A 22,120-nucleotide genomic window follows, 5' to 3' on the forward strand; every position below is an offset into this window, starting at 1 on the left:
AAGTAAGAATTCCAATTTGTTTCTCCTTAGTAACAGTGAATATTTTTTTTTTTCTCTTTTTATCACTCAAATCTAAATTGATGTAAGTCGTCTGCTGCTAATACCTTTCAATCGTGTTGGTGACCATTTCTCAAGTCCGTATTTATTTTCTTCTTTGCAGTAAATGAGATGATTCTATCGAATCTAGAGTTCTCTTTATTTATTTTTAAGGAGTTTTTGGAATTAATATTTCATCTAAGGCTATTTCATACGTATCTTCTAATAATTTTGATGGATTTCTCGTTATTTTAATCATATTTGTATATGGTCATTTATTATTTGGCATAACTTTTTTTGGTTGGTTATCAACTTTCGGACAAAGATAAATTTTATTACCGCTCAGAATTCTGGGTAAAGATTCTTCCAACGTCGCTTAATAGGTTTGTTCGGTTTGCTCTATTTCATCACTTATTGTTATTGAATTCAAATAAGTTTGTACTTAGAGTTACCCGAAGAAATCGCATGATTGATATATTAGTTCATTAGAATTTTATCTTTACAAATTTATTTTATGTAACGTTACGTTTAGATTTGAATTTTTAGATGTTACTTTTTATTTTCTACTTATAACTTCTAATTTGATTTAATAAAATTAATTCTTTATAAAAAAAAAAATTATTTGTTTGATTTTAGAATTCTCTCTCTTCCTATCAAAATTTTGGTCTTTTTTCTATTTGCCCAAATTTCATTTGCTTATTTGAATAATATTTAGATTACTTAGAAAAATAATTATTGAATATAAATGTAAATTATTTAGATAAATGTTTTTTTTTTATATATATTTTATAAAGGATGAAAAAATATTATTTCAGAATAACTTATTTAAAACAAGTCATAATTATCCATCAAATCATACTTTTATAAATATTTATCTATACACAAAAATAAAACAATACAACTTTTACTTTAAAAAATAAAAAAATTAAAAAAAAAACTTTAAAAAGGCCTTGCGCCTTGTTTGATATAGTGTTTTTTCTGAACAAACAAATTTCTTTCAAGAGAAACATTGTTTGATGAAGTAAATTTTTTTGTTTACTTAAGTAAAGTTATAATAATTAACATGGATAAATACCAAAATAATTATCAAGAATAATTCAGCCTTGTTCAAAGTGATTAATTCCCTGAATGTTTTTACAGGTATAACTCTTTTTTGTCAATTTTAAATAAAATAAACTTCATTAAAGAAAAACCAAAATAATGACATTTAATCCATTATTTGAATAACGGTTTAATAAATAATGATGGAATGGTAACTTATTTGAATTAAATTCACATCAAATATTGCAGAAGGGAGCCCTTCTGCTACCACAGGCCAAGCAACATAAAAAAAATGATAGATTGTTTAAACTATCATTTGAAAACATATTTTTATCAAGGCTTTTCCACATGAGTGTGAATCTAAATGAGAATTTGATTGATAACAGATTACATATAAACTTAGTCCATCTCCATCTCATATTAATATGCAATTGCGTCTAAAAGAACACGAAGAAGACAATTGATCTTCTGACCTACAAAGTGGTTAAACGATCAATCGTAAACCAACAGTATTAATATTCTTACAAAAGCTTCCAATAAGTGAGCAAGATTTTATGGCCTTTCCAGAACTGCTACAGATTCCCACTCCAAGCTACATATTACACTCTGCATTCATGGTAAAAACAGAAAGAAAAGAATGAAGAAAATGGAAACATTATTGTGTTCTAATCAACCAAGACGAATAATTTGTTTGAGACTCACAGATGGATTCTGTCTATCAATATCAAAGCTGTTAATAGCACATGGTTCAGCCAACAGTTCAATAGGTTGCTCCCCTGAAACAACAAAACACGTAACATTCAACTAAGAGATGTTTCGTTGTTTCTAATAGACATTTCTTTGTTCATTCTAAAAGTCTTACCTTGTTGAACTACAGCCAGTATTCCATCCTCTGAGCATATCATAGCAGGTAAGATCTGCGACGATGATGATACATTGCTAATGTTTGAAGAAGAACGACTATAATTGTCATACTGGACCTGCCATACTTCACTTTCAGACGCTGCTGAAAATGACGATTCACCGCCTGCTGCATATCCAGACAACATTACCGGTTGTTGGGACCATCGAATGTCCCAAGCAAATACGCTACCCGATGAACCTCCTACCTTCACATTTTATATGAAATTCACATAAGTGTTACTTTCTTTCATCTATGAAAATGAAAGTAAAATCTGGTGCAAATGGGAAAACTCATTTAACTAAGATAATTTGAAGATGGAAATATGAAATGTTGGTTCTTGGCATTCAAACTTCATGTACATAATGAGGCAAGAGGGGGTTCTTACAAGACAAGTGTATTTTCTTGAAGGATGAATATCAATGGAATGCACAATTCCAGAGGTTGTTCCACGATCCCTGTTGTTACAATTAGAAACCAATCATAAATGAGAAAGTGTCTATAGAGAAGAGAAGGGTTATCTTTTTACCAGCTGCCCTTGAATTGAGTTGCAGGTGCTCCTGGTTTACGATGATCCCACCATTGAACACTATGACCAAGTCCACCAGTTGCAAACTCAAATGGGGACGCCCATTTCGCAGCAGTATAAGAAACCAACCCATTGCTGTCAAATATCCGGCGATGATTCAGCCGGGAATTGGAAAAAGTAACTAAATTCACCCTCCCATCTTCCCCTACAGTGACACAATCCGATGCATTTTCTTGAACATCAATGTCTGAAATAGGTCCATCGTGTAGCGATTTACCAGAAATGGAGACCTCCGATTCGAATGACGCGTTTATGGGATCGGCAAGGAGAATGTGTAGCGAGCCGGCTAAGGTAGAAGCGGCGATAAAAGGTTTGTGAAGGAATTGACTGGTTCTGAGAGCGGAAATCCGAGAGGGAGGTGAGAAGGAAGATTGGAGGGAGAGAGAAGGTGAATCTGAATGATTGAGGGCGTGGATTTCGACGGCGGGTTCATCGGTATCGGAGTCGAAGACGGCGAGTACGATGAAGCGATCGAAGGCGGAGAGAGGAGGTACCCAACGTACTGCATCGATGTATTTTGGTTGTGGAAGCCTGTGGATTTGGAGACTCTGTGCTGCGCCATTTGGAGCCATTGTTAGGGTTTTGCAGAGTTGTAGTCGGGAAAGGGTTTTAAGTTTTTTTTAAGAGGACGAAGAAAGAAGAAGAAAAGAGAACTTAACAGTGAACCCGGTTCAACGTCATTACATGAGCGTCTCGGGTCCGAATAACCGATACATGAATACGGACATAAGGATGGTAATAGGAACCGTGTGCCTCGATACTGGGTACCCATAGTCAGGTTCAGATATTTTAAATAGGGTTTGGAGTCGAGCATGGGGAGGGTGAGAATATACCCGGTCGGATACGGGTCAGGGATGAGGAATGTGCGAAACCAAAACCCGATACTCAATTATATTAATATTAAAATTATTTTTTTATTAAAGTTTAATGTGTATTTTTCAAATACTTCATCATTACGATTATATCATAAATATATCATCTAATTTGATTTTATCCACATTGTCATAAATACAATATACTCTAATTTAAAATTTCTTATGTTCTAAAAATAATATTTTTTTATATTCAACTTCAATTTTATTTTAATAACAAAATATTATTTCTCTCATAATTTTTCGGCTCAATTTTTAATTTTTTTTTTATTTTTATTTTATTTTTCTCGATTCTAGTTTATCCTTTTCAAGATTTACAAAAATTAGTAGGTAGTAAGTAATATTTTTAACATTTCTATATTACTCATTTTATAATTATTTATTAAAGTTGTGTTTTTTTTTTAATATTTATAATCTTTAATCGGGTAATGGGTATCCGTCGGGGATTGGGTACCCGACGAATCGGGGATGGAAATAGAAGTAGAGATACCCGTCAAGTTTGGGGTCGAGATCTGGTGGTGAAATGAAAATCGGATTCAAGGATAAATATTTAACTAGATGACAAACTAGCCGTTGTCATCCCTACCGTAGAATGAATCATTTATTAAACTAGCATGTATCTCGTACATTTGCACGAATAATAATATAAAAAACCGTGAAAAATATTACGGTCAAATTTTTATGGGCGGGTCAACCTACAATCCGACCCAATTATCCATTTACTCTCATATATATCTAAATTAACCACAGTTTTCGACCCGGCAATCCGGACATTTTAAAAATTAAGCATCATTATATATATATATATATATTAGTTAGTCAAAAGTTGAACTTATATTGATAAAATGTCACGCGTTTATCAAATTTTGGGTTGAATTTAAAATATAAAGTGTTATTAGCTTAGTTGGTTAAAAGGTTGTACTTATTTTGTTAGGTTGCAAGTTTGAACCATACCTATAGCATTTTTTATTTTATTTTTAACCGTTTTAAGTTTATGGGCGGGTCAACCCACAATCCGACTCAAGTATCAATTTACTCTCATATATATCCAAATTAACCACAGCTCTCGACCCGGCAATCCGGACACTTTAAAAATTAAGCAACATTATATATATATATAGATTAGTTAGTTAAAAAGTTGAACTTATATTGTTAAAATGTCACGCGTTTATCAAATTTTGGGTTGAATTTAAAATATAAAGTGTTATTAGCCTAGTTGGTTAAAAGATTGTATTTATTTTGTTAGGTTGCAAGTTCGAACCATACCTATAGTATTTTTAACCGTTTTAAGTTTATGGGCGGGTCAACCCACAATCCGACCCAAGTATCGATTTACTCACATATATCCAAATTAACCACAACTTTCGACTTGGCAATCCAGACATTTTAAAAATATATATATAATATATATAGAATCCTTATAAAAAAAAAGGTGAACATAAATTATAAGTGGATACTATCATTGTTAAATAAATTTTAATTTTACATTAATAATGTTTTTGAGCGATCATAAAAACATTTTTTAAAATAAATTTAAATTTTACATTAATAAAAAATGTTTTATTCAATGTGTCATACTTTGATGTTGTGTGATTAAATGATTTCTATCATTTTCAAAATAAATGGACTATTTAAAATATATATATATATTTCCAACACAAAACAAGTTTCAAAGAAAAAAAAGCATGTTGTATCTTAAGAATCAATAAATGATAACATTTATTTTAGGTAAGTCTAAATCTTATGTAACATTTTTTTTAACCTTGATTTCTTTTTAAGCTTTCTACATATTTTGTTAACATTTTTGTCATGTTGGAGTTGGACTTACAATTTTAGTTCAGTGTCCTCTTTTTTATGTTATGACTATTTCTAAGTCACTATCTTTGTAATAATATATTTTTGTTATTTATATAATGATAATTGCAATAATGGAATTCTTCTTCAATAATATAATATTTAATTATTACTAACACTCTACAGCATTTTAGCAAACAACTTTTGAAGATTTTTCATACAAGCTATCTTGCTAATTATTGAAGATTTTTCAAACAAGCTATCTAATTATTGAAGATTTTTCAAACAAGCTTAGCTAATTGTGGATGAGCCAACCAGCTAGGAATTAGGCGAACTAGGCTAGGAGCCCTAAAACTATAAAAAAAAAAATTCAAAAAAAAAATTCACATCCTTAAAAGTGAAACGGGCGTTTTTCGAAAAGAGTATCAGATTAAATTTTCAAAACCGAACCAAGACATGGCTGGCGGCTGTCGTCAATGTTAGGAAGTTCGGAGACATCGACGATGTCCTCTTCCTTTTCTGTTTAATCGTCTGTCCATCTTGAAAACGGCCTAAAGACCTATGTAATATGATCGAAATTCTATAATGTTATCGCTGAGATATTCTTTGCTATTGCGGTCGGGACTTGTAGGTAAGTAAACGGGTCAAAATTTTCTATTATGAAAATATGTCCGGGTATAAATACATTTTTGTGCCTTCTTGTTCTTTAGCTGATTAAGAGCGTAGTATCTCAATTATTCTTAGGATAATCACTCTTTCATTTGAGAGATAGGGTACGTAAATTTTTACTATTGACATTTCTTTAATTTAGTAAAACTTATCCCTTCCATTGAAAGGTAGGTCGATTTTGACCAAATCACGTATATTATATTATTTATATTATTGTGCTATTTCAATTTTGGTACATCTGATTTCTTGGGTATGAATTACATCAAGAACAGGCGACCTTGTCATAAAACCTCATACAAGATACCTATTTTCCATGACTAATCATCAACTCATTGTTCCAAAACATCAAATATTATTCGATTTAATTAAGAAAGAGTTTCATAGTAGTATTAAAATATATAAATATCAGATGATACAACAAGAAGACAGTAATCATTGAAGAAGAAAGCAGCAATATATAAAGTATTGATCTTGCACCTGCAATTTTCACTGCTTCAAGTTCTCCAAATACCAATTATAGGTATCAACCAGCCCATCTCTAAGAGAAACTTTTGGCTTCCATCCCAAACCAGCAATCATGGAGTTATCCATAAGCTTCCTTGGTGTTCCATCAGGTTTCGAAGAATCCCAAACCAGTTCTCCTTCAAATCCAACCACCTCCTTCACCAGCTCAGCCAATTCCTTAATGGTTACCTCACTACCACTCCCAACATTCACATGGCTTACTCCACTGTAATTCTTCATCAAGAACACCACCGCATCAGCCAGATCGTCAACATGAAGGAACTCTCTCAATGGTGAACCTGACCCCCAAACAACAACTTCCTTCGCATTGGTCACTTTCGCCTGGTGAAAACGACGCATCAGTGCGGGGAGAACGTGTGAGTTTTCAGGATGAAAGTTATCGTTTGGACCGTACAGATTTGTCGGCATTGCGGAAATTGCGTCCCATTTGTATTGAATACGATAGCCTTGGCACATCTTGATTCCGGCGATCTTAGCGACTGCGTACCATTCATTCGTAGGTTCAAGAGGACCGGTGAGGAGAGCGTCTTCGGGGATTGGTTGAGGGGCGAATTTAGGGTAAATGCAGGAAGATCCGAGGAATAGGAGTTTCTTCACGCCGTGACGATAAGATGAATCGATTACATTTGTTTGAATCTGGAGATTAATTGCAATGAATTCAGCTGGATAGGTGTTGTTGGCGTGGATACCACCGACTTTTGCGGCGGCGAGGATGACGAAATTAGGCTTTTCGGTGGCGAAAAAGGATTCGACGTCAGATTGACGAGTGAGATCGAGATCGGAATGAGAACGGAGGATGAGATTTGTGAAGCCGATTTCACGGAGTTTACTCACAATTGCGGATCCTACCAGACCGCGGTGGCCAGCGACGAAGATCTTCGCGGATTTGTCTACTGTAAAAGAATCTCCTGTAGACAAAGCAAAACTAGTTAAGAACTCAAATACTATTCAATGAACAGATAAAAGGAAATCGAACAAAGATACAGTAATGAAAGAAATCACCATTGCTAGAATCACCCATCTTCAACGCGGGAAATGAGAGAAAGAGAGAGATTGATGATACTACTGGTTATCGTCAATAGTATTCCATCTTTATAGTTCCCTACTGCCGTCTTCTTCAAACAAAACTAAACCCTTTCCGTCTTCTTCAATTCACTAAATACTTCTATTTTTTTTTATTCTTTTTTAGTTTATAAACCTATTTTTTTCTTTTGTAATGGAGCGAAAATGGTATTTGTGTCCATAGTCTCAAATATAGGATGGTAATCATGCGAAAATGATATTTGTGTTCACACTTTCGAATAGGATGACAATGGGTACTCATATGTCTGATATCTGTAGGTGTGAGTATCCGATAGTCGGATTCGGGTATTTTAAATCGGAATTGGGGAGAAGACTCCCGATCTTACCTCAAACATTAGAGACACAACATTTTATAGGTATCGATGGTCAGATTCAGGTATTTTAAATCGGAGTTAAAGACTCCCGATCTTACCCGATGATTGGTTCAGATATTTTAAATTGGAATCGGGGACTTCCATCTTACCTCAAACATGGTAAAAACAACATTTTATAAAAGATTTAAATTTATTTTTTTATAATATTATAAGTTTTCAATATATTATATTAGAAAAACCTTTTATATAATTTTATTATGTAAAAAACTTAAACTTTTTAAAAAAAATTGTATAATTGACTCATCGCGGAAAATCCCGAAACAGAACCAGACGGAATGGTAATAAAAAATTCTCAAAATAAAATGGTTTACCATCGTAGCTCATCCTCCTCACAATCTCATACCTACTAGGAATTTTATAAATATGATCCTTTTGGTCAATATATGCTTAGATTAATCTGTATTAATATAAAAACAAGCAACCTCACACATCTTGAGAAATACACTCTCTTTGAGAATACTCAAAGTGAAAAAAGTTTTATAAAGAGTGTTAAGATGGCAAAAATAATAATTAAGATACATGTACAAGACTCTGCATAATGTGGATTTAAAATAATGCTCTCAATATGCAAATGTATTATTTATTAAAGAAAATAAATTGAGACTTAATTAGTAATTTACTATCAAAATCATGAATTCAGTGTATTTTGAAAGAAAAAAGCCCAAGTTAAATGGTTATGGGAGAGGCTATTATCTGGTTCTTGTCTTAACAAATTTTCCTCTAGAAGCTTTCCTCTCCATTTTTTCTCTTTTCTTCTTCGTCAATTCATCTTCTTCACCTCCCTACACATTATTATCTCAGGATTTTAGCCAAAATATTTGTCGGGTAAGTGGGGCATAATTGTGGGGTCGTGCTAGCTTCCAAAATTAAAAACAATACCTCTGAACCATTCGGTAGGAACCCTTTGGCAAAATCAATTAATTTGTAGATTGCAAATCCAGGTATCTGAAAAGGGGTTGGAAATTCAAATGATTACAGACGAGGCCAATAAAACTCTTTTTCATGGCAAAAATAGATTTTACTTACCACTAGATAAATGTACCAAAACTTGTCTGAAATTATAGATCCAAGCTGCACAAATCCAGTAATGTAAATCACATCATGTAAGTACCTGTAATGGGTGTTAACCAGATGACATGAGACCTGAAAAGGCAACAACTATTCAAGCAAATCTAAAAGGCACAGTAGTCATTGTTTCGAATAAAAACCACTTGAATGAAAATAGAGTAACAGTTCATCCAGCCTAAAATGTATATGTTTGGTTTCTCCTTGCGATCCAGCCACAACTGTGGCCACCAATTCATTAATGAAACTATTATGAGAGGCACACTTTGTTTCACCAAACGAAAATGATTTGTTTCTATCTCATTAGAATCGAGTCAGGACAACAAAATTATTAGAGAAAATGCTGGCTCATTGTGTAACTGAAAACAGTTTTCTACACCTTGAACTATATGTAGAACTCGAAAGTAGATATAAAGAAGCTTCCAAATGAAGGGACCTGTTGGATGTGGGTTATTTGGAGACCCACTATCCAATCTACCAACAATCAAATTACTTTTTTACAAAATAGTAAACTATTAAACAATAAGAGGACACGTTTTGATAATTTTATCCAAATAACTCACTTCTTACATTGAAAATAATTACATGGTTATTCAATAACCCCAGATCAAACAAGACACAGGTTGCAACTTGCAACATTGAGACTGTAAGAATTGACTTCTTTTCCTGGTGGTGAGACTTGGTAGTAGTCCTTAATATTCTTTCATTTGATAAAAGAAATGGTTGGGTGAAATCAAAGCTTTGTTGGACAAATGAAAAGTTCCATTATGATCCCATTTTTTCAAGAATCAGGTACAATTTTGTTTGGTAAAAAACTGTACCTGGATTTATAGGTTGAACCACAAGTGACCCATCTACAGACTATTTCCGAAAAACACAACCTAGGTTTTTATATCTCATATTGATTTAGAAGACCATCGCAAACAAAAAAGTTTTAAAACATAAAAGAAGAAAGGATGCATAATACATCTCAATTTGAAGAAAAAGACAAGGCATACATACCCACAAACACCAGTAGTACTCATATCATAACCACCATCGAAGAGTTCACCATCATCACCATAAGAAGGCTTTGACATTGAGGCAAGTTGTCGATAAGGAATGAAATAGGCAAATGACGTCAAAATAAGGCCTATCCAGTGCTTCCAAGTGAATGTTGCATGGAATACGCCTGCTCTTAACAAGAGATAAATAACCTAGACAAGAACAGTAAGACCAATAGTTCAAATCACCATGACCATGACCAATTGACCATGACTCACAGAAGAGTTGTTCAAACATTAAGCAAGCAACAAAGGCATAATACTAACTGCTATAAATCCAATGATTCCAATTCACCTAGCAACATTTCCTCAAACAGAAGAGCATTCAGCATAGCTCAAGAAAAATTGATAACAAAGGTAATATGTTGACTGTTCTAATAAAGTCAGAATCAATCTATCAAATCAGAAACAACACAAAATCCAACTGGATAATCAATCAGAGAAAGAGATAAAGGCAATTGATTGATAAATCACAAAGAAAATAGAAACTGAAAACGCTGTACATTGCAGAGGATGATGAAACGAAGAAGATTCCTCATGTGCCGAGTGTTCTCCTCTTTTCTCTTCTTCGCACCTTGATTCGCCATCTTCAACCTTCTGAAGAAGCTCGAGAAGCAGGCAGCAGAGAATCAATAGAGAAAGAGGAGAAATCAATCTGCACTTACAACCCAAATTTCATACTATAATTACTTTTCTTAACAGCAAAATTCATTAATCATTTAACTCCCACACCAAAAATATATATAAATATATCAAATGTAAGCTTTTCTTAATAAATAATAACAATTTTAGTTTAGATAATCTAATAAAAAATTGATATTTTTCATCCACTTTTACCTAAAAAAGTTTTTTTTATGATCTAAACATTTATTAAAAAATCACTCTTTTCAACCCTTCTAAATAAAAAAAAGTCTAATTGTTTGGTCAGAATTCTTTCATGATCTATAGAATCTGACATTGAATATCAATAATCAAGTAACATTGATTATCTAAATATTTTATTTTATCACTTTATTTACTATTTTATAAATACAAATATCATCAAACTTTCACATATTCATCACTTTCCTATTTCAATAATCTACTGAAAAGAACTTCAATTCCAGCAAGAACATTAAAAACACCAACTTAACAAGTGAATAATCAATTATATAGAGTTTATTTCCCAATTCCAGTACAGAAAAAGTACATTACAGACAACTCATCCAAAACCATCTGAAAGAAAAAAAATAAGTAATGTTTCATCCTTCTGCTTCATATAATATATGTTCAAACATTACCAATCAAACGTAAAACAATCTTAATAATAATTTACTAGCGTTGGAATGAAATGGAGTATGAACCAGTATTCGGGTCCTTGATGGCTTTGAAGTTGTCAACACTCATACCAAATCGCCCTAGAACTGAATTCCCCATTTCCTTAAGTTTTCCTGTTTATCCAACAAGTCAAGAAAACACATATTTAATCATCAATAGAACAGTACTAGTGTTATATAAGACGGCAATGATAGATTTTACCCACCAATCATTTCTTCTTTCATTTTTTCACGCTTTACAGCAGCCAATGGCTCCAATCTTTGAATTGTTCTACTAGCTTGCATCTTGTCTATCCCATCTGATTCATCTAATTCCAAAACTTTCTTCAAATCTGTGGAGAAAACACCATAAAAGCAAGAGGGTAAAGAACGAGAATTAGAATTATAATTAAAATAAGAATAGAATGAACTTAGTATTATCGTTAGATAAAATACCAGCAATGGCTTCTTCAAAGTGTTCAAGCTTCTCATGAGCCTCTGCTCGTCTAATCAGCACCTTTACATAACTAGGATTGAGCTCTAATGCTTTTGTGCATTCTTTAACAGTTTCCTCATTTTTCCCCTGGATGGGTTATTACGAGGCAAAGAACTTAGCAACAGCTATATCAGCAAAGCATTAACAAGAATACTAATTATAGACTTACTAGTTTCGAGAAGCATAATGCACGATTAGCATGGCAGTTTGATCGTATTTCGACAGATGAAGGCATATCTGGTGCAATTTGCAGAGCAAGATCATATTGTACTAATGCCTCTTCATATAATCCGCTCTTAAACAATCTGTTGCCTTCCAATTTTGCATCATTTGTATCAGCCAACGCTTTCTGCAAAAAGAAGATCAAATCAGAGGAGAAAGCTTGATTGATCTCAACTCTTACATCTTAACAGGAAACTGTTTTCCAATGGAAAGTATTAACAATTGTAAAAATTCATTCCACAATCCATAAAAACTAGTTAATCAGAAGCCAAATTGAGTTCCTTTCAATCATCACATGAGTAATCAATCAGAACATATAAATATGCTAATGACCTTAAAATTACTGAAGCCTTTGTAATGAAAAACTAACGACAGTTTACCCTAACCTCTTTAGATTCATTCTCATTAATAGAAGGTTTATCTGAATCATTGGTTACTGTAAGAGAAGCTTCGTGTTCTTGTTGATCCTCCTGCTGCTGCTGCTCCATTTCTTTAACTACTTCATCGTCTTCATCGCTCAAGTCCTTCTCGCTTGCCGTTTCGAATCCATCCGATACGTCTCCGGCGGCGGTTTCTGCTACGTTAGAGTCTGTAACTTCCGACGAAGATGATGTTGGCGGCTTCGATTTCGGTTTGGATACAACATTGACGGCATCTTGTTGTTCTTCAATCGGTACTGGCTCGATCAGGACCATCTCTTTCTTAACTAAACTAGCTGAATCAGATTAAAGATTTTGGAAGTCGAGAAGGAGAAAGAAATCAGATGCTATAGCTAGAAAGTCGAATTTCGAGTCTTCCAGAAACCTCTTCGCTCCACGACGAATGATTTCATTATTCGATATTGGAGCCTCGATGCTTCTTTCTATAATGGATCCGGATCTATGCGACGTCGTTTTGAGTTGAAATGTTTATTAAATATAGATTTATTTTTAATAATTTTATCAATTGTTTAAATATACAATCCTATATAGTATATATATAATAATTCATATTCAACCTATTATTTTAAATTAATTTAAAACAATTAATTAAACAAAATTAAATATAAAAATATCAATACAGTAACAAATTCAAACAATTCCTCTTATTAAACAAAAACACTATAAAATTAAGTTGATATATATTTTTAAAAATTATAAGTTAACTAATATATTACGAATTTATGTCGAATTGACTATAAGTTATTTGAATAAACTCTCAATTGAACAGTTTACGTTAATTATACTCACTCAATCAAGACATTGCAGACTATATAACTAATATATTTTTTGTTCAAATTAAATCAGCAATTTAAATATTAACTATTACTTTAGCATAATATAATTTTACTTTCAATTTAGGGGTAATTTTTACTTCAAAAACATAAAACTATAATATCTTAATATCAATGAATAAAAAAATAAAATTATTTATTTTCGGAGAGGCAATGGTGAATTTTCTGCCAAAACTCTCTAACATTAATCGGATAAAAATTAAGAATAAAAATGAAGACACTCAATCCGATGACGCTGTGACAACCAGTAAATATGATACTTTCCTTGATCAGCTCATTCATTTCGATTATACGGCGGAGATAGGTGATTCAAATAGAACATTATATTTCTATCTTGTCACAATTTAGAGTTATAATAATACTCGATAACTCAATAATAGAGGACAACAAGGTTGCTAATAAATAAAAAAAAAATTAAAAACAAAATGGCATTGTCATTAATAAATAAAAATGACTGTAAGTGGATTAAATGATTGATTTGTCATTTAAATTTTGAAATATAATTACATTAACATATAATATATAATGAAAACCAATAAGAATAAGAAATATGAAATTATTTATATATAATTAAAAAAAAAAAAAGTAACAAAGTCAGCAACTCCTTCATTTTACAGAGTGACAAACCCATAGTAAAAACAAAAAACAGACTGTTCAATCAAAGAGAAAGAGAAAGAAAAAGGTCAAAAGCATCTTCTTCTTCGTAGTGATTCCTCCTCATCCTCTTCCTCCCAAGAAAAGAATCATCAATGGATTTTCCTTTCACATATCCACCGGGTCGGGTCGTCCCATAAAAAGGAATTAAAAAATCTCCAGCAGATAATCATAATCATAATAATAAAAGTAAACTATCATCATCATCAATCAATTTACAACAGGCTTCCCGTGATTATACCCATAATAAGAAAGATACCATCGAACAAATTTCTTCAACCCAGTTTGCAAATCCGTAGTCGGTTTATACCCAAGTTCCCTTCTAGCCAAACTTATATTCGCATGTGTAAACGCAACATCTCCATTTCCAGGCATATCCACCATATTCTTCCTCGCCTTCACTTTCAAATACTTCTCTAATATATTCACCATCGTCGGCACACTCACCGGCGACGTATTACCCAGATTATAGATCCGATAAGGCGCCGGCCCATTCTTCTTCCCACCCGAACCAGTACTCTTCCCTGATGTATCCAACGACCCGATACAACCCTTCACAATATCATCTATGTAAGTGAAATCCCGAGCTAGATCCACCTGATTCTTACCCCGGTAAACCGTAATCGGTTTCCCTTGAAGTATGTTTCTAGTGAATGAGAAATAAGCCATGTCGGGTCTTCCCCATGGACCGTAAACCGTGAAGAAACGAAGACCCGTTATAGATAACCCATAGATGTGGTTATATGTATGTGTTATTTCCTCGCCGGCTTTCTTTGTGGCGGCGTATAGAGAAGCGGGTCGATCTGTTAGATCCGATTCGGAAAATGGTACTTTATCGTTTAACCCGTAAACTGAACTTGATGATGCCCAAACTATACTAGGTTGTGGATCGGCAGTTTTACAAGCTTCTAGAAGCGTTACTAAACCGGCGATGTTGCTATGAACATACGAACCGGGGTTTTCCATTGCGTAACGTACACCCGCCTGCGCAGCCAAATGCATTACGTGAGTAAAGGAGACGATCTCGAATAGCTTTGCTAACATGCGCGCATCGTTAATATCACCCTCTACGATGAAGATATTACGGGAATTCATGAGAGATTTACGGGCTCTTTTCAAAGACGGGTCGTAATAGTTGTTGAAATTATCGATCCCCACGACTCCATCTCCCCGTTTCTTTAACGCGATTGAAACGTGAGACCCGACAAAACCGGCAGCGCCGGTTACGAGTACGGATAAGCCACCAGATCGATGGATTTGGGCGGAAGTTCGAACTTGTTTCTCCCATTGAATTCCACCCCATGAAGCGGTGAAATACCGACTACCGGAATCGATAAAGCTTTGGAAACTTAAATATGATGCGGTTAGGGCTATGAGAAATAACGCCCATAGGAACATCGTACCTGTTGAGGCGAAACATCGGTGAAATTGACGGCATATACTTTGCGATGGCCGGTCGATTTTGAACTTTCCTGGCGTCGATGGAAACAATTCGTCCTCTAATGACGGCATTCTTCCTGAAACGCTCTCCTTCCTTTGAATCGACAGATTGAATTGATGGATGGATGTATTCGGTAGAGAATAGAGATCGCCGGCCGGTGATCGGAAAATTATTGTAGAGAGAGAAGACAAATGCAGATTGCAGGGAAAAAGGGGATTGTTTCGTCTGCACCTGCCGGAGAAGAAAGGGCAACCGGGAAGAGATTATATAATGAAAGAAGACCTACAGACGTGTTTACGCGTTAATTAAATAAAAGCGCGTTAAAAAGGACGGTCAAGATTTCATCTTCACAAAGTAATTTTTTTTTTTTACCGCTATCTATTTTACTATATTTGAAAAATAATAATAATAAATAGTGTCCTAATAAAAAGTCATAAATATTTTACTATATATAATAATTTAATTAACAAATATAATATTATAAAGGGAAATTTATTTATTGTTTTTTTATTACTTTATAAGATATAATGCAATCGTACATATTACAGCTGTAAAACTATGAGGAATTTTCTTTTTTCTTTTTTCTTTTCTCTTTAAAATTTTACAATCACATAAATAAGTACTTGAAGACCAATCAAGTATAAACTTTAGAATCCGAACAAAAATCATAAGAATCCGTGAAGAAATATGGGACAGTTACTAGTAAAAAAAATCTTGGGTTTTTAATTAATATAAAAATAATTATTTTTTTTTCTTTATAAGTTTGTGATATGATAGATTTACACGTATTTTTACTATTTGTTAAATTTGGAAGAATTTAATTAGTTTGGTTTGTTTGGTAGGGATTGAGAAGTTGATTTTGAATATAAAATGCTTAATAAATGACTTAATAGATTATTAGTTATATAACAAAATTAAATTTGTAACCAAAATAATATAATATATAATTGCTTATGGAGTTATAAGAGGTGTATATTAAAATATGTGATAATCAATTTTAATAATTAATCACAACACAATTGGTTAAGCTATAACAAAACTTGTATTAAGGGTTTATCAAACTTAGAGATTAAATTTGATTTGATTTACAATTAAAATGAAGTGATTGTAGTGTTAATCTCTCTAAAGTAATTTTTTTAATCTCATCAACTTTAATATCAAATTTTCTCTCGATAACAAAACGTGAAATGTTTTCATTAATTTTTTTTAACTAACCATCAAAGAGATTTTTTGAGAAATCTATTAGGGTGGCTCAAATAACAATTGTCGGGGGCTTGAACTGATTAAACGGAAAGTCTCGAGTTCATTTGTCTTTGCTTTTCGTGTTGTTTATCGTTATGATTTTCACAATTTCTTTTGGATTTCAGGCTCAAGTTTGGGACTTAAGCCATATCCGAATGAGTTTGATTATTTTATATTCTCATACAAATTAATTCCACTTGGAGAAAAATCAGATGGTATTGGTGCTTGCTATTTGATTTTGTTTAAGTGATTTATTTATGTTATAATGATTTTTTAAATAGATAAATAAATGAGATATCAATCACCGGCGTTCATTAGCATTTAGAATTATTTAGTCTCAGATCTCAATCTTAATTAATTGCATTAAAGTCGTATCATTTAGTTGACATTCTTATTCCATTTGTCAATACTAGAAGGATATAAACTATAGGGAAAATAGATTATCATTATCACTTAACTACCAACCATTTCTATGTTAATGTCTGTATTAAATGAATTTAGCTATATAACTTTTAATAAAACAAAAGGATAAGTTATGTTAATGTGGAAGCAATAAGTTTTTCTTTTTGGTGAGTGGTTTTGACTTGTAATTGAATTTCACTAAATAATTAAGTCATCTAAACATAATTGTTAATATATTGGCTTATTTTTTTAAAACACATATCTTTGAGTGAATTAGGTTTACAATGAAAAATATTATTAAATATCTCAATAGGTATACAACTTCGAAAACGTGTCTCGAAACAGAGAAATGATTATTTTGATTAGATTTCATCCATAATTGAAAAAATAATTAGCTTAAAATATTTTATGTAATTAATGATGGTGTTTAGATAGAAGTCATTAAGTCACTGTTGAGAACCTTGGTTGTGTCATATATTGCTTTAGTGAAAATAAAATTTGAAAGATTGATTAGTATATTGTATGAGATCTACGTAATGGACGGTTGTGTGGTTGAAAGACTCTTGATTTTATATGAGTGTCTAATTGGATTCTTGTACTTTTATGAAAAAAAGTTTCATTTTGATAAGCCGTGGTCATAAAAATATGAAATTGGAAATTCACTCATTTTTGCATCTTAATGTGAAATTTAGATTGAGGTGACTGATATGACAAGAATACATATTTGTGTTATCATCTCGATTATTTTCTGGTGAACTATCTAGTTAAAAAAAAATCATCGAACATTCAATGATTGAATGATTCATAATGACGTTTTCTGATATTCGTTCTAAAAAGTTGATAGAGCTGATCGGGGAGTTAATTCGTTCTTTTAAAATCTACGAGCTCGATAAATCTGTTGTGTAACATATTTGTATTCTTTTCTTATTTTCATGTTTTGGACTTTATATATATATAATTGAGACAACTTCAAAAGATTTTAAAAAGTGAGTTAGATGAATTTTGTTGGAGATGATTACAACCTTCTTGTGTGTTTGGAATGATGATGCCTTAGTGTGATACAAACCAAATCTATTTCCATTAAACCGAGAGAGTGGTTTTGTTTCATTTCATTTGTGTTGAATGCTTGTTTGGATTCTTTATTTCATTTCATTTTGCTGCTTATGAATTCATTAGAGCAAATTGATGTTTTCCTATAACTCAAATGTTGTTTTTTCCTTTTGGGTTTGTAATAAAATGATGTTTTTTTTTTGCTAGTCATGTTCAGATTTGGTCTTTGAATAGATTGTGGTGGCTTGATCATATTGTGTTGGGTGGTTTAGAAATTGTATACTATATTTTCCCAACACTTCAATTATTGCTTTCTGTCCTTTGCTATTATGCTTTAGCTATTACTAATCATACTTTTGGAATCTTTATATTTATCTTAGGTTTCAATCAATCTTTTTAATATATAATAACATTTAAAATTTGTACCTATATATATATATATATATGATGGATGTAAAATAGTTGGTTAAAAAATCTTTTTGGTATGATATTCTCTTCAAAATTTGAACAACATATACTAGAAAAACAATTACAAATTTAAACTTAGAGTATTGTTCATTATACTAAATTTTTTTTTTTCATGTAAGATAAAGATATATACAATATTTCTTTTTGAAAAAAATTAATTACCATTAATTCAAATAACGAGTTACACATATAAAATTAAATGGTAAAATAATGTCAACAAAATTAAAATAATTAAATAAAAATCTATATGTTAAATAACACGACATATTTGTAATAATTAAAATTCTAAAAAGAAGATATAACAATCTTGTAATTCTTGAGGGTGACTTCAAATATTCATAACGATAAGTAATGGAGTATAGTAAGTCGAAAAGACCCATCAAACGGTATCGGAAGAATCTCTATCAAATATTCTAATCGACAATAAAATTGTCCTTAACTAAATGTTGATAAACAACGCTAAAAAAATTATGTCAAGTGATAACTGAATCCATATAAATAATGAGATGATACCTATAAAATGTTTTCAACTGTAAAATCTGTTTTAGTGACTCTTTATTGGAAAAATTAAAAACAACTTCAGATCTGGTAACTTCATCTCTTTACTGCTAAGAATGTGACGAATACTAACTCGAGAAATGATCACCAAGACAATCAGATAGTATAAAACACAAACGCCCACCAACCGCTGAAAATATTATCTGGACTATACAAATTCAGGATAAAAAATATGATCCGACAAAATAAGATGTGACATTGAACAAGATACAATGTTTCAACTTTGTAACTCCCGGGAAATCCCTTTCATAGCTTAGCACGTATTTGGAGGACATGTGACAATACGGGGAGACCCAAGGTGGCTCGAGGTTTGATGGTTTCAACTTTAGTTTGCGTGCTGGACATCTTTTAAAATAAAACATTTTTTTAAAAAGATTTTGATAGTATGTGACAGCTTTTTAAAATTAATTATGTAAAAATAATTAATTTTATTCAAATTTTAATAATTTGGGGATTTGTTACAATCAAATGACGATTTGATTTGAAATATAGTTTAAATTAATTAAACATCATTAATTTAATAAAGATTATTTATTTGAAGACAAAGTTGTAAATTGATTTTAGAAAAATCAATAAAAATGTGTACGTATATAAATGTATTTTGCACCAGGGTTTCGTTTTTTGGTTTGAAGTTTGGTGTTATTCGAGAAAAGGCTTTCGCGCTTCATTCTCTGTACCCGTCCGAAAACGGTCTTTACTTATAAAGTTGGCTTTTAAAAATTGGTTGTATAACGTTTGAGTTTTAACCAATTATTCTTCTTGTCCTAGTCATGATTCTAGACTTAGCGTTATTTAAAGTATTGAAACATCAATATTTAAATGTTGGTACCTGATGCGGATGACAACTAAGGTGGAAATACCCGAAGAATATTAGTTATTTTTAAAGACATTAGGATTTAGAAATAAACACCAAACAAGTCATTGTTGAAATATTTTTGTAAATATTTAAAATGCATTTTCTAATTTTTCAAGATTTTTAGAAAATAATTTGGAGTCCCGAAATTACAAAAATAATTTTAGATTTTGAAAAGTGGAACCAAACAAGCCTTAGGACCAAAGTCCTAAGGTTCGGGTCTGATTTATTGAACGGGGTCCGAAGACCCTCGGCCTGGGCTCAAGAGCTCTCGGTTTGAGTACCGGAGTCTCTCGGTCGAGGTGCTAAGGATGTTTGGTCCTTAGCTGATGTTACCGATCTAGGTGTAAAAACCTATAAGGACTAGCCTAGGGCAAAGTTTCTCGGTCATGGACCTAGGAGCTCTCGATCCCAAGTCAGACCTCTCGCTCCTATGTGAGAATCCTCGGTCCTAGCTCAAGAACACCGGTCATAGGTCTCGGTCCTAGCTCAAAAATATTGGTCCTAACTCAAGAACATCGGTTATATGTCTTGATCTTAACTCAAGAACATTGGTCATTGATCTCGGTCATAGATCGATTTTCTTGGTCCTTGGTCTCAGTTTGGATCGAAGATCCTCGATCGAATCTCTCAGTCCTAAACTCACAGGTCTTGGTCCTCAAGAACACAATAATTTATTTTTTTAAATTAGTTTTTTTTAACTCTAATTCTTTGATCCAAGAGCTTGGGTGGCTTCACAATGATCATCATCTCAAGGTATGGATCGACCTGGATGATGATCAATTTGTTCAAAACAGTTTTTAATAAAAAAAATGGATTTTTGATTTTAATGTTGTTTTGAAGTGAAAGAAGTTGTCCAATAGCTTCCTTACACTTGATTGGTACTAAAATAAGAGCACTGGATATTTGTTTTGACCAATTCAAGAAATCAAAATTTTCATTTTATTTTGAAAATTTTGATTTTGATCAAACATTATCAGGATGGATCAAACATAATCCAAATGGTTGGCCAACAACATTACAATCATGTTGGAAAGCTTTCTGGGCTGTGATTCGATCAAATTAACCCAAGAATAACAAAGTCGTTTTTTATTTTGAAAATTCAAATTTGAGTTTTTGTTTGTTAGATCGATTCATCGATTCTATCCTGGCTAGATATTTTCTAAATGATCATAGAATCAATATTCAATCATAAAAATCACATAAACAACAAACATACAAGTTTTGAGGATAATTATAACCTTACCAATGATTAGAGAACACTCATTAATCCTTATGGAAGCTTTCTGGATGCACAGATCCAAGTTTGAGAGCCTTACAGAAAAATCTCGAAAAATCCAAAACTTTAATGGTAGATTTTGATTTTTTTTATTTGAGACTTCTGTGTTGGTAGGTTGTCTTCGGAATGACCTTAGAGGAGGTATTTATACTATCCCAAGGTCGATTGAAGCTCATAGTGTCTTGAATCAACCCAAAATCATTAATGGCTTTTGTCTGTTCTTGACAAGTCCTCGCCGGAATAGGGTGATTCATCACTATTTTGATATGGAGAAATGATTACCATCGTAGGGTGATCATTTTAGGCTTTAAATGAGCCGAAATGGTGGACTGTGGAGAAAGTTCCAAAAAGGAAAAATCATCCACGACTTTTCAAGCTTATCTAGACGGCGGTCGCATTGGAAACGAAGGTGACGCTCAAAACGACGTTGTTTTGAGCGCTTTCCAGCGTTCTGTTGGTGTTCCTTCAGTTCCTAGCGTTTCATCAGTGCTCGGGGAGACAGACGTTTGCTGCTTCGCGTGCGCGCTCTTGCTTGGCTAACCGATTGTGTGGAAACGCCTGAAGCGTCGGATGAGGACCCAACGTTCATCGGATGGACGCGACTCCTACTGCAACATATTAATCTGTTTTCGTTACACCCGATTATAAATTTATTTTTTATTAAAACCTTAAAGGTTTTATTAAAATTGAATTTTCTTTCACCTTTTAGCTTTAATTTTGATCTTTTTAAACACACAAAATATTAAAATAAGTATGACAAATATTTTTTTAATTTTTTATTTTTATTTTTAGGATTTAAATAAATAATTCTCTTTAGATGAGATGATACATCAATTCATTAAAATTATTTATTTTTGTCATTTAATTTTTTTAAAATTATTTTGAACCTTAACTT

At 32.4% G+C, this 22,120-nt stretch overlaps 5 protein-coding genes across 6 annotated transcripts; all 5 read right to left on the reverse strand.

Moving 5' to 3' along the window:
* Window positions 1-1,356: 1,356 nt before the first annotated feature.
* LOC124914811 (nuclear pore complex protein NUP43) lies at window positions 1,357-3,200 on the reverse strand. Its single transcript, XM_047455419.1, has 4 exons — window positions 2,508-3,200; window positions 2,367-2,436; window positions 1,940-2,186; window positions 1,357-1,853 (listed from the first exon to the last, which is right to left on the reverse strand). The coding sequence occupies exons 1-4, from the start codon at window positions 3,137-3,139 to the stop codon at window positions 1,747-1,749; spliced, it is 1,056 nt and encodes a 351-aa protein (XP_047311375.1). The 5' UTR covers window positions 3,140-3,200; the 3' UTR covers window positions 1,357-1,746.
* Window positions 3,201-6,234: 3,034 nt separating this feature from the next.
* Window positions 6,235-7,580, reverse strand: LOC124914812 (putative GDP-L-fucose synthase 2). Of its 2 annotated transcripts, none has more exons than XM_047455421.1 (2): window positions 7,430-7,580; window positions 6,235-7,335 (listed from the first exon to the last, which is right to left on the reverse strand). In XM_047455421.1, the coding sequence occupies exons 1-2, from the start codon at window positions 7,446-7,448 to the stop codon at window positions 6,389-6,391; spliced, it is 966 nt and encodes a 321-aa protein (XP_047311377.1). In that variant the 5' UTR covers window positions 7,449-7,580; the 3' UTR covers window positions 6,235-6,388. The 2 variants fall into 2 exon arrangements, with proteins under 2 accessions (XP_047311377.1, XP_047311378.1); XM_047455422.1 differs by having other exon boundaries at window positions 6,235-7,332; window positions 7,430-7,575.
* An 870-nt stretch (window positions 7,581-8,450) lies between these two features.
* On the reverse strand, window positions 8,451-10,736 carry LOC124915478 (transmembrane protein 208 homolog). The gene is made up of 5 exons (XM_047456198.1): window positions 10,496-10,736; window positions 9,952-10,145; window positions 8,911-8,995; window positions 8,764-8,829; window positions 8,451-8,666 (listed from the first exon to the last, which is right to left on the reverse strand). The coding sequence occupies exons 1-5, from the start codon at window positions 10,577-10,579 to the stop codon at window positions 8,574-8,576; spliced, it is 522 nt and encodes a 173-aa protein (XP_047312154.1). The 5' UTR covers window positions 10,580-10,736; the 3' UTR covers window positions 8,451-8,573.
* Window positions 10,737-11,120: 384 nt separating this feature from the next.
* On the reverse strand, window positions 11,121-12,837 carry LOC124914460 (tetratricopeptide repeat protein 1-like). Its single transcript, XM_047455016.1, has 5 exons — window positions 12,392-12,837; window positions 11,953-12,132; window positions 11,744-11,870; window positions 11,515-11,640; window positions 11,121-11,422 (listed from the first exon to the last, which is right to left on the reverse strand). Exons 1-5 carry the CDS (start codon window positions 12,698-12,700, stop codon window positions 11,307-11,309), a joined length of 858 nt encoding a protein of 285 aa, XP_047310972.1. The 5' UTR covers window positions 12,701-12,837; the 3' UTR covers window positions 11,121-11,306.
* A 977-nt stretch (window positions 12,838-13,814) lies between these two features.
* Window positions 13,815-15,616, reverse strand: LOC124914324 (UDP-glucuronate 4-epimerase 1). The gene has a single exon (XM_047454843.1). The coding sequence runs from the start codon at window positions 15,442-15,444 to the stop codon at window positions 14,143-14,145; it is 1,302 nt and encodes a 433-aa protein (XP_047310799.1). The 5' UTR covers window positions 15,445-15,616; the 3' UTR covers window positions 13,815-14,142.
* Window positions 15,617-22,120: the final 6,504 nt, after the last annotated feature.

Source organism: Impatiens glandulifera, chromosome 9 (genome assembly GCF_907164915.1).
Source record: "Impatiens glandulifera chromosome 9, dImpGla2.1, whole genome shotgun sequence".
Lineage (NCBI taxonomy): Eukaryota > Viridiplantae > Streptophyta > Magnoliopsida > Ericales > Balsaminaceae > Impatiens > Impatiens glandulifera.